The sequence below is a fragment of the Alosa pseudoharengus genome, unplaced genomic scaffold (genome assembly GCF_046254945.1).
Source record: "Alosa pseudoharengus isolate Yale_2024_CS ecotype anadromous, Long Island Sound unplaced genomic scaffold, YU_APseudo_1.1 YU_APseudo_1.1_scf_24, whole genome shotgun sequence".
NCBI lineage: Eukaryota > Metazoa > Chordata > Actinopteri > Clupeiformes > Clupeidae > Alosa > Alosa pseudoharengus.
Window position 1 is genome coordinate 29,386,550 of NW_027468689.1, and position 12,198 is coordinate 29,398,747.

At 42.9% G+C, this 12,198-nt stretch overlaps 1 protein-coding gene across 1 annotated transcript in view; it reads right to left on the reverse strand.

Annotated features, from left to right (window-relative positions):
* Positions 1-9,626: 9,626 nt before the first annotated feature.
* Positions 9,627-12,198, reverse strand: part of cntnap5l (contactin associated protein family member 5 like) — a 48,449-nt gene continuing 45,877 nt past the window's right edge. Inside the window, exons 22-24 of the mRNA XM_076302547.1 lie at positions 11,161-11,370; positions 10,110-10,184; positions 9,627-9,844 (exon numbers count right to left, since the gene is read on the reverse strand). Coding sequence (XP_076158662.1) covers positions 9,627-9,844; positions 10,110-10,184; positions 11,161-11,370 — 503 coding nt within the window. The remainder of the gene's footprint in view (positions 9,845-10,109; positions 10,185-11,160; positions 11,371-12,198) is intronic.

Here is a 12,198-nt window from a genome sequence, read left to right on the forward strand (position 1 = left end):
TCTGAATGTTCCTTGAAATCAACTTCTCATTATTTTAACAGTAAATCACACTGACATCCAATAGCCTATAATTATTGTCCTTAGTCATCAGATCTAGCAGAGGCCAGCCCAGGAGTCTTTCCGGGGATGATGTAAAACCTGGTATTTGCCAAAACATTTGTGCTGAGGCCAAAAAAAGAAAACTAGATTGCACCAGTCACTGAGAGCAAAGCTGAAAAGTTTCTCTAGACTCGCAAATCATACACACAGATTAGATTGACCTTCGCGAAAGGTTATGTGACCCAGGTGTTTATTTGAACAGTTTAGGCAACAAAGGGAGTCACATTGCTAATTTCAGGTAAGGCCCATAAACCTAAGCAGTGTGGCATTCTGAGGGTACTGCTCCGCTCAGTTCCAGTGTTGGCCATGATTCTGCACCTGGGTGACCTCCCGGTGATTACTTGGCAAATGTCAGCTTCCTGTGGTGGAACATTTATCTTCTGTTCAGTTGAAAGGAACAGTACTTACGATAATAACGGTGCGCCAGCAACAGGAAATTCAATAAAAAAGGGGGGGAGGTGGGGGGAGAAGTTTTTACCTTGGGATCTAACCAAGGTAAGAAATAAAAGGTGCTAACCTAAAGTGAAAACTAAAAGGTGCGCTGCAGCTGTAACTTAAGTGCGTACAGTTAGTGTGAAGGGGCCAGAGTTCATTAGCCAATAATCGAGTCAGGTAGGTGACTTTGAGGAGTGTGTACTGTCAAAATTATGGGGAGTGTTTTTTTCCACCCACTTAACTATATACCATTGTTTTTCTTGAACTTGAAAGCTCCTCACATTTTTAATCACAGCTGAGGTGAGCCACTGCTTCCAACATCCACATATCTTAGTGTTCTTGTTTTATTTAGTTTATTTATTATTTTTACAATACCATTGCTTTCATTGTTTTTGTAATTTCTTTAGTGAAACTATGAAATTCATAGCATGTTAATCTAATCTACACTAGGGGTGGTAGAGTAACTGACAAATTGATATTATCATTATCATAGTATTTTGACAATATCACGATTCAATGATTCTGCAATATACTTTGCAGTTCATACTCTTGCTATTATTTGTCACAACAAACTGCCTAGGGCACTATTGCATGTTGCCATGAAGTCAAACACAACACATCAGTGCGTATGATCAGGAAGGGTTGGACTGACTACAACATATGACCAGGAAGGGTTACAACATATGGATGGCAAGTAGCCTATGTTCCATAATACATCATATGGGCTATTTGCCTAATAGAATGTTCAATCTGAGTTTAATGGATACAACATAACCTAATATTTTATAATCATGTCAGATAGACCAAATAATGTCTGGTTTTCTGACCTGATTTTCTGAGTACACAATCACAGGGAGGAAAAACCTTAATGTTCACTGGCCTGATTACTTTACTACTTAATGTTTAGTTAATCCATGCTGCTATTTGTTGCCAGTCAAAGTCAAAGTCAAAGTCTGCTTTATTGTCAATTTCTTCACATGCCAAGACATACAAAGAGATCGAAATTACATTTCTCACTATCCCACGGTGGAGACAAGACATATTCTACCAATTTAAGTCCACAGACAAACATAACATTCAAGTAAACAATAAAAGAGTAAATAAGAAGGCACATACAATGAAGAAATAAGAGCAGCAAAATTGGGTTGAAATTGTGCAATTGTGCATAGACAGTCAATATAATAGTGCAAAGTCAGGCCAATAAATGGCTGAGGTAGTTCTGTTTGACCTAAGTAAGCAAGTGGCATAGTGGTGCAAGTTATGTAAGAGCAGCAGAAGTGTGTTGTGTTTTCAGGACAACAGGACAACAACAAGTTGAAAGTGTGCAAAGTGTGCAAGTGTACAAGTGGAGTAGTGCAAGTGGAGTAGTGCAAGGCAGCCATTGTGGGTCCAAAGTCCAGGATGTTATGTAGCTGAGGGTGGAGGGGGGAGAGAGTTCAGCATCCTAACAGCCTGGTGTATGAAGCTGTTGGTGAGTCTGGTGGTGCGGGAGCGCAGGCTTCTGTACCTCTTCCCAGAGGGCAGTAGATCAAACAAATTTTGAGCGGGGTGACTTGCATCACTCACAATTGTGGTCACTGCCCCAGCTGTGGCACAACTGGCTGGGGCACCTGTGCCGTACGCCGGCGACCCGGGTTCAATTTCTGCCCCGTGGTCCTTTCCGGATCCCACCCCTGCTCTCTCTCCCATTCACTTCCTGTCACTCTCCACTGTCCTATAATTAAAGGCATAAAAAGCCCAAAAAAATATACTTAAAAAAAAAAAAAAAACAATTGTGGTCGCCTTGCGGGTGGTGTAAATGTCTTTCAGGGAGGGGAGTGAAGCACCAATGATCCTTCCAGCTGTGTTCACTATGCGCTGCAGGGCTTTCCTGTTGTATTCAGTGCAGCTTCCGCCCCACACAGCGATACAGCTGGAGAGGATGCTCTCAATGGTGCCTCGGTAGAATGTGGTCATGATGGCTGGTGGAGCACTTGCTCGCCTGAGTTTTCGCAGGAAGTAGAGGCGGCGCTGAGCTTTCTTCGCCAGTGATGCAGTGTTGGTGGTCCAGGAGAGGTCTTCACTGATGTCTGCTATGTTCTCTTGAAGTGCGTATTGATGCTGTGAGGTCTTGAGGCCTTTACATTCTTTCTTTTTTTTCATATTTATTAGAAACCTATGCACATGCTTGCAACTTCAAAAATGGAGATGAAACAAAATAATGAACAGTATGACTGTAGATGAAAAGTCTAAACTGAGGTATTCATCTCCTTACATTATGAGTCTCTGCACTTGTACCTCAAGGGCTACTTGTTCGGTATCCATACAGACATGCTCATCAGATGGGATTTGTTTGAAACAGATGAAAGTCAGTGGAACTTCCTATACTGCATGTATATATACCTATGGTCTGCATCATGCTAAGTGCTCACCCTGTACAGCCTGTCTCAGACACAGCAAAGCCCATGCTGCGGGCTCTTTGAACATCGTTTAAAAGTGACTGCAGGTCAAACACAGACAAAGTGATTGGACTCAGCTAGTTTTCATTGAGCTAACACACATACGCTTTCATTGACCCTTTCCTTTCATTGACCACAAAGGTAAACTTCAATACTTCTTGTTGAGTCCAAAACAGTACGTAGGTATTCACAGGTATGCCAATGGCTTTATGTGTGTTATGGTGATGGAGGTGAGACAGGGACATACCATTAGGGAGGACAGCCTTCTATATCAAGAGTTTAGATGGTACATGGTACCCATAGTTTAGGTGCTGGTTATAAAATGCATTCATTCCATTGTTTTGTATTTATTAGCTTGTTTGCTTGGCCATGTTGACATAATAGCTTATCTCAGAGAGCCTTTTCTGATCTTGAGGTACTCAAGTGACATACTTTTGTGTATTTTTTTTGTTGTGATGCATGTGATTGTTACACATCATGGGACCATGGGACACACTGTGAGAGTCTTTTAGAGACTGATGTGGGGCTTAGGGGTGCAGTTTTCATCCAGCTTGCCTCCCAGGTGTAGTACTTGCTTTTATTTGAGGTGAGTGTTGAGCCACATGAGATGCTACACAATCTCTGTTTTGTATTGTTAAAGAGCAGCCGTTGTTGCATTGCATGTTGAAGATGATGGAAACAATCCTGACCCTTGACCTCCATGAGTACATATTTTTATAGATTGTCTGTACTCTAGGTATTGTTGTTTTAACATGCACAGTATAAGGCAGTATTAATGCAAAGTGTTTCTGCCACCTACACAAAGATGTCAAGAGCAGCTTGAGTTGGATGACTGTTTGTTTTTAAAGTAGATCTTTCCTGAAGCAGGAGAGATTTGGAGTGCGTCATTTTTCTTTAGTAAGTAAGTTATGTCATTGCAAATCCAAAATACTGACTTGATCATTATACTTCTAAGGCTAGTATTGCTGAAGTTGTAAAAAAGGTCATTGATACATTTTACCACAAATAGGCAGTTGGGATAGTACATAAAATGTTTTATTAATGGGGATAATTCTGTGGCAGGTAAAATATGAAGTGCAGCATGACTTGAAAATCCAAATCACCATTTGACGAGACTTATGCAACCACTTGAAATGGTTGAATCGTGTCAACACATTTATAGATACCATTACGTACCATGTACGACCATTCAGACATAACAGGGAACATGCTGTACTGTCTGTCTCTCTATCCTGAGTGGTTGCGGGGAGCCAGTGAGTGAGTGAGTGAGGGCTCTGTGTGTCTATGTGCTTTCTGCTTTCACCTCCATGCTGTCGGGCTGCGCTGTGCTCAGCACACCTCCCCTGACAAGTCATCAGTAAAGAGGCTGCTGGGCTGGTCAAGGCAGGGCTGCTGCAACGTTTGGAGATTCATACAATTGCACCGCCGCTGGTTATAAATGATGCCCAACACCCTCCATAAAGTGAGCACAGAAAGTGCAGACATGCAGGTTTTGGGGCAAGGTTGAGTGTATATGTGTGATGTGTGATGTGTGATGTGTGATGTGTGTGTGTGTGTGTGTGTGTGTGTGTGTGTGTGTGTGTGTGTGTGTGTGTGTGTGTCTGTCTGTGTTGGGGTGAGGATGGGTGGCAGTGGTGATGGTGGTGGGGGCCCTACTCACTCAGATAGGGAGAAACCCTCTGACGAATTTGTGAAAAAATCACACCTGCCACATTTTCATGTAATGGAGCAGCAATCTAGAGGCAGGAAGCTGTGTCAGGAATACAAAGACTCTCAGAGTGTCCTATTATAAATCCCCCACACATGAACATCACACCTATAGGCCTTGAACTGCACTTCTTGAATGTCGAAAGTCCCTGCAGACCAGTATGTGATTTTTATTTGTTTATTTAAGGCATGTCCACATCAAATTCCAGTCAGCACTCCAGGCCTGGGACACACACATCTCAAAGAAAGTGTGCATTGCACAGCATCCCGCCCTCCCTTCATTTGAGCACAAAGCAGCCAACTGTAAGCCAAAGTAAGGAACAGATGGTGTCCCATTTCAGGCATTAAAGACAGCGTGTTCCACAGTCTCCTCACAGACCTGACTCTGCAACAGTGTGATTTGAAAATGGGGACCTGTAATCTAAAGTGTGCATCTACATATGTATGTATGCGGGGACCTGGCATATGCTGCCTGCCGTTCTCTTGAGTGTTGGTGTCGCCGCCGCCACCGAGCCGTTGGGCTCAGCCGATCTGCCCATTAGCCCCTGACTGATGCTCATCATTAGCCAGTTTACCAGTCGCCTGGCACCGTGCCCGTCGCTCCCAGCTGCTGTGAGGTTGGTGTGCCTGTCTGGCTTTGTCAAGGTAAAAATGCCAGAAAGTAATTCAATTATGAGGTTCTCTGTCCAGCTTTTATGCTGGCACACAGGGTAGAGATGCACATGTGTACACACCCAAACACACACACACACACACACACACACACACACACACACACACACACACACACACACACAGATGCACATAGGAATTGAAGGTACACACTCTGTGTTGTTGATTATCCTTTGTACACATACCTACACAAACACACACACACACACAAACACACACACACACACACACACATACTGTATGCAGGCTCCAGTCTGCTGTCCTTGTATAAATGTCAGTCAAGGTTAATTAACTGCCTCTGTGTCCCTTCAGGCCACAGGACGTGTGTGTAATTGTTAAGTGGTGAAATGTGTGTGTCGTCACGTTGAGATGTTTACAAAAGGGGAGTGGGAGACTTGATTGAATCAGTATGATAAGCAGGGACTGTGTGTGTGTGTGTGTGTGTGTGGGAAGTGGGGGGGGGGGGGGTGTTGGGTGTTCTGCAGGGTGAGCTCTGACCATGTGTTCCAGACAAGCTGGTCTCCCACACAATCGATTGCAATCAAGGCGAGACATAATTGTATTTCCTATTTTAATTAGTCACTTTATTATAAATCAATTAGCCCTCCTGCTGGTGATTGGTGGATCCATTGATAGACATTTAAGCAATCTGTCCAGCATGATTGTCAAGCTGTGATTCTCCCCAAACTAATGTTTGTTTCAAGGAATTCTGATTTGAGACCAGTTCTGTTTGTCTCCTTGTTAATGGTGCAATATAAATCAATGAGCACTAAGTTACCAGAATCTGAAGACTTCACAGATTTTGTCCTAGACATTGTGGACAGACATTTGAGCTAATGACTGACCACTGTGTACACATACCTGTCTTGTCTGAACACATCAAATATGACCAGATTTCATTTTCCCCTTACGTTGGGCGAATAGACCAAAGTAAATGTTAAAACTTAGACACACCATTTACATTCACATTTACCCTCCTACTACACGGACAAGTGTGGTTTCTCACTTGAACATCGCTTTGGATAAAAGCATCTGCCAATTTACATTTACTCAGATAAACTCTCATTTGTCAGATTTGTTTTAATCAAAAAGGATTTACAATTGAGGAACAACACTCAAGCATCAGCCGAATAGGAAGCCTGGGAATAAAATGCTGAGTGGGTGAGATTGCATTGCTCATCAGGTTTTTACTTTTTATACTGAGATGCTCATGGTACCAAGCCCCACAGTATAGTGCAAGGGATTTTGGATGCCTTCACACTACTACTTTCTCTGGGTCTAGTGATGAATCTATGTACTGGCAAAGGAGGGTGAACCCAGAGTGAGTGCTGGCCTTGTGCAAAGGAGGGTGAACTACTGCACTGGGGAAGGAGTTCTCTCAGATGACTGTTCTGTCCTGCGCTCATTTTTCATGGGCACATCCCAAACGTAATAACAGGGTTCCCCTCATCCCTCACTCTTTGCCAAGTGTCCTGTCTCTCTTTTCTCTCTCTCTGCGAAATGATCTCCTCTGTGAATGTGCCTCCCAGGGAAGCTAATGATAAATCCTCCCTCCTCCCTTCCTTTTGATTCCTCCTTGTGAGATGCGCTACTTGGACATAATGAGCTTGAGTTTGTCAATAATTCAGGCATACTTCTTCTATATTTCCTCCTTTTTTGTATTTTGTCATGCTTTGAAATTGATGTCGGCAGAAGACTCGAGTTGGACAGAGTGCAGTGGTGCTGTTCATTGCTCTCTTGACATGGCTCATTTCCACATCATGGTTCACAATTCAAGGTGTAAAATGACACCTACACTTTTCCACTTCTGCAGAGAGAACTTTTAGGGCCATGCACGGTTTGATTAGCTATGAGGTGTGAACTTTGAGTTTTAGAGCCCCGATTATGCCGGGGTGTATTTTTCCCCTGCCTGAGATCAGAGACTGAAGAAAGTGTATGTGTGTGTCGTTACCACACAATTCTGAGGGCATTTAATTAACACCTGATGAGCAACACATCTCTCTCTCTCTCCCTCTCTTCACCTGTCCTTACCCAAGACTCCTTGCCCCAGATCAGAACTGGCACATTTCAGTTTCTCTCCGGTGGTGTGATGATGACGCTGTGACAGTGTGATGCTTGCTGATAAGCCTCCCTACGGCTTAAGGCATCTGATCTGATTCAGTGATAGATTGATATATGTATACAGTACATGTTGGGTTGTCGTGCTGCTGGTGTAGGGAGAGCTTGAAGAAGCAGGCAGATGGCGTTGGGTAGAGTCATCGGAATGTAGCACAGAGAATATGTGCAGGGTGCCTCTTTCAGGTTGATTAACTTGCATGGAAATCCTTGGAGAAATGTTTAGTAAACATGTACAGAGCTGTGCCGAATTTAATTTATGCATTCAAACAGACACACGCACATGCACACGCACACACATTTACCAATGTCAATTATTGTTATGTCACTGAGGAAAGCTGAGAATTTAATAGGAGAGAAAGTTTTTTCCCTAGAGGAGAAATAAAAACGATCTGCCATGCTCAAAAGAGGCAGGAAAACATACCAGCGAGGCCAAGGATGAGACAACCATGTTAGGACTTTTCAGTGTCTCATTAAAAGTAATAGTGTAGGTACCAGAGCAAAACTGCATGACCCCTCAAAAATATACCCGGTAAGTTTGTTATATCTTAGGCTCTTAAAATAACTGCGTAAGATTGCTGCTTTGGGTAATGATTTCACTACACCGTTTAAGCTGTCAAATGTGGCACTGATCTTCCTTAATAATCCCTCTAATGTCACAAACATGTCTAATCCAGACATTAAAAGATTTTGTCCAATTCAGACATTAAGATACTTACTGTCACAAAAGTAACAGCTTACCACAGACACACACACACACACACAGACACATTTTCATTAGCTGCGATGCATGTATTACTGTTGGATAGCGGGATATTTGAATTTGGTTGATTTGGAGTGCATGAAAAGATTGCAGCAGTAATTCAGCAAGTCATATTTCATAAACTTGTGCCTCCCTCAGACCTCCTTGAGGCACAACGAATGGCAAGTTATTCCCCGAAAACTGCTTTTAGCTTCTTGGGGACCAAAGGCAGCCTAATAGAGCTACATGCCCATCAAGAAAAAACATAACAAAAACCTATATGACCGTGCTAGTTGGTCGTCACAATAATGACACTAAAAACACTCTGGGGATGTACATTATGCACATAAAGCTGTAGAAAAGCTTAATTTATTAAATATAATTATGAAATCTATTTACATTGAACATTTACAGTAGTAGCCATAAAAACAACCCTAATCATACGTACACACACAAAGAAACGAAAAATGAATAAAGAAATAAATGTCCATATGAACACGACTAAAATAAGGAGGTGGGTTGTTTTGTAATAGAGCTGTTTTCTCAGACTCTTAATGCACTTGAAGAAGAGGACACCAGGCCCAGGCACAGGTTTGCTTAGACTTTGCTAACACAAAGAGCCACTGTACAGGGGTCTTTGCTTTTTCTACTATGCCAGGCCAGCAATCCGATAAGTAACAACGATGCTCTGAATATGACTACACCCCCACTGCATGTTGACATGACAAACATGATTGTCACCTACCACCAAACAGGATATCTGATTATAAGACATTGCGGGGATGTGTAATTTTATGAACACTTGTTAATAATGTTGTCAACACACTCAAAGTCACTCTCTAGTATTTGTATATTCTCTCTCCCTGTAGAGTACTTGAAGTTTTCAAGTTGGCTTGGTTGATGAGTTCAGTTGAGGTTTTCATCTTTTTTCAAAACATTAAGTACCATCATAGCTCTTCGGCTTTCCAGTATGCAAGTCTTTGACATTCTTTACAAGCTTTGCTCCAACGTACAAAAACCATGACAAGCGACTGAAAGATAGAATAGTATATGCCCATGCTCGGACACCAAACACTGTTTGACTCTGAAGATGCAACTTGGTGGATGAAAAACCTGCATATCTGTACTGGCATGTTGTATGATTTACTCATGACTAAGTTAGATAGTAACAGATGCAAAAAAGGACTTCACATCCCACAATACCACTGGAAAGTATCCATAATCTCCATGGTGAGGGACCCCCCCCATCTCAGGTAGTGCCACGCCCCTTTCCTGGGCTAGCCCAAAATAACAACAGCAGAAAATAGGGAGAGTTAGAAGGCTTTTGGGTGGCATTTTCTATGAGTGGCAAACAGTTCTGTTTTCTTGCCTTATTTAGGACCATGAGATTTGCTATGATAGCAGAACCCCCAATGCACTCAGATGAAATACTCCTTATGGTCCCTGGTGGACTTGTGGGGCTCCAGCTCAGTCCGATACAGATGCGGGGGGTGTGGAGGGTGGGGGTCCAGGCTGCCGCGGTGCTCCTTCTTTTCAGCCATGACGGGTGCGGGCGGAGGCCTCCGGTGCTGGTACAGGAAGCGGATGATTACCCCCATAGCGCAGAGGGTGGTGAACACCACCGCAGCCACCACACCTGCGAAAAACAAAAGAGCAGCCGGCAAATCCATCATCATCACCACACTGCAGAGTTGGCAAGTGATCAGATAGCAGTGTAAGTGGTGGTGAATAATGATACCTCTTTTGAAGCACTCAAAATCAATATTTTCAACCCCTTTGTTCCAAAATCTGAGGGGGCATCAGGGACAGGTAAAATTGGAATGGTGTGCTGAGGTGTCTGTAGGTCAGTGTCATGAGGATAAGCATAGACAAGTCTCCTTCAACATAGCTGACCAGCATACCTCCAATGACTGCTGACTCATTGTGCTCCGTCTCCTTTAGGGGCTCTTTGCCTCGGCCTCCTTTCTCTGAGTGGTCTGGGAAGAAATGGGACCACAGAGAACATGGCACATTAAGAAATGCAAAAACAAAATGCTTATATAAACATTTAAATTAGCTGGTATAAACAACTTCCATGTCATGCTATCACAGTCATCACCGATCATCAAAGGAAAATACTAATAAATAAAAAAATGCCGACAAAAACATATAATTAAATTAGACTTGAGAGGCAATGGCCATATCATGTTATTAGTGTCATCACTGATCGATAGCCAGATCTTACAAGGGGAAAAAATGAAGGTTTCCAACATCTGGCGGCTGGGGCTTGAGAATGAGTGTCTGAGATTAAAGCAGAATTGGTTGACAGTGTTTTGTCAGTTTACTATGTGTATTCCAGTACTCATCAGTATTTTTCACTCACAGTGCTTATGTCTGCTTAGTGACATCTTAAGCATACTGAGACAGTATAATGAGCCTGGCAGTTTGAAAATGATACAAAAGTTAAATATGCATTAACTTTGGTGTGATCTCAACAAGTAAAAAGAGTGTGAGAACCATGGTGAAAATGGGGACTACATGAGTGTGAATATTAAACATAACAGCATTAAGAGTATTCCGAGATTTTAACGCAAATGTGTCCTCACGGTGGTGTCAAAGGGGGATTGAAGACACAGAGATGGAGTATGCATGAGGTATCTAGAGCCTGTAGGCATAGCCTTATTAGTATGTATTTTTTGTCACACTTCACGTCTACAATGTCAATGATTTTTTTTACCAGGCTGTGAACCCCCAGCATGAGTGTCTGAGACAGTCTATTGAATTTATGTCTCGTCCCTAAGACTAACCTTGATGAAATAGTGTGTATTTTGAAAATACATAGTCTTCCTCCACAAGGCACTTTTGTTTGGCTGCTTTTCAGTATTAGCTAAGCCTTGAGTGTAACCGTGTCAATTTTGGTAACAGTGCGTGTGTGTTAGCCAGTGCCACTCTGAGGTCACTGTGGCTTCTGACCTGCAAGTGAGTGTGTTGTGGCCAGAGTGTTTGGAGTGGAAAGAGAACTGCAGCTGGACTCAGACAGATGGCCGCTGATGCTGACCAACGAGCTTCTGTGACCCAGAGCCTCCTTCAGAGGGGCGACCTGATTGAACTGGACTGAGGACAGACAGCCAATGAAACCACTTAGTCCTGCTTCAACCACCTCTTCATCCATGATGTCACTTCCTGCAGTAGAAATAGTGGAGAAAAACATGATATTATGTAAGTAATCTTTCTAAAATGGTGAGTGTCCCATTAAGGCTTTGTCTTTAAAAACACTTTCCAGAGTGTCTCACTGCTATTGCCTTAGTATTTGGATCCGATTTCATGTCCAAATGCAACTGTCAACATACATAAACACATTAGACACACTGAAGTTCCATTCAAAGCATGTCAGATGTTTCGTCTGTGCTTTTGACATGGACTAATGCCTTAGAGGTGGTGAACTCAATGTTGAATCTTTTCTAATTTCATTTAGGCAGCTGATAGGTGGAAACCAGAGGAGACAGAATCGATGTGTTCATCCCTCCCTCTCTTCCTCTCTCTCTTTACCTCCAACACTTTCATTCACTCTCACTCACCTGTGTTGCTTTATGACGAGCCAGTGTGGAGTATTCTGTTGAAGGCCTTATTGTTGATTTATCTGAAACATTCGCTCAAGTCCCTTGCCATGGCATGCCATCCCATCAGTCTGCAGATTAGAGGAAGAAGGGGTCTCCAAGGCAACGCCTGGCAAATCAATTTAGCCTTCACTCAACCTCTTCTGCTGTTCTACTGGCACTCCAAGAGAATGCCCCCCCCCCCCTTCTCCTAGTGTTAACTCTTGCCATCTCCTTTTAGTGAGGGGATGAGGAAAACAGCCTTATCCACATTAGGTTGAGAGAGGGAGAAAGGGAGACCAGAGGAGAGGAGCGGAGAGAGAGTGCTGGAGAATATCTTTTCTTCATTAAAATTCATGGAGAATTATATTGCCAGAGGTCTGACAGATGTAAATCCTGGGTGATGAGTTGAAGT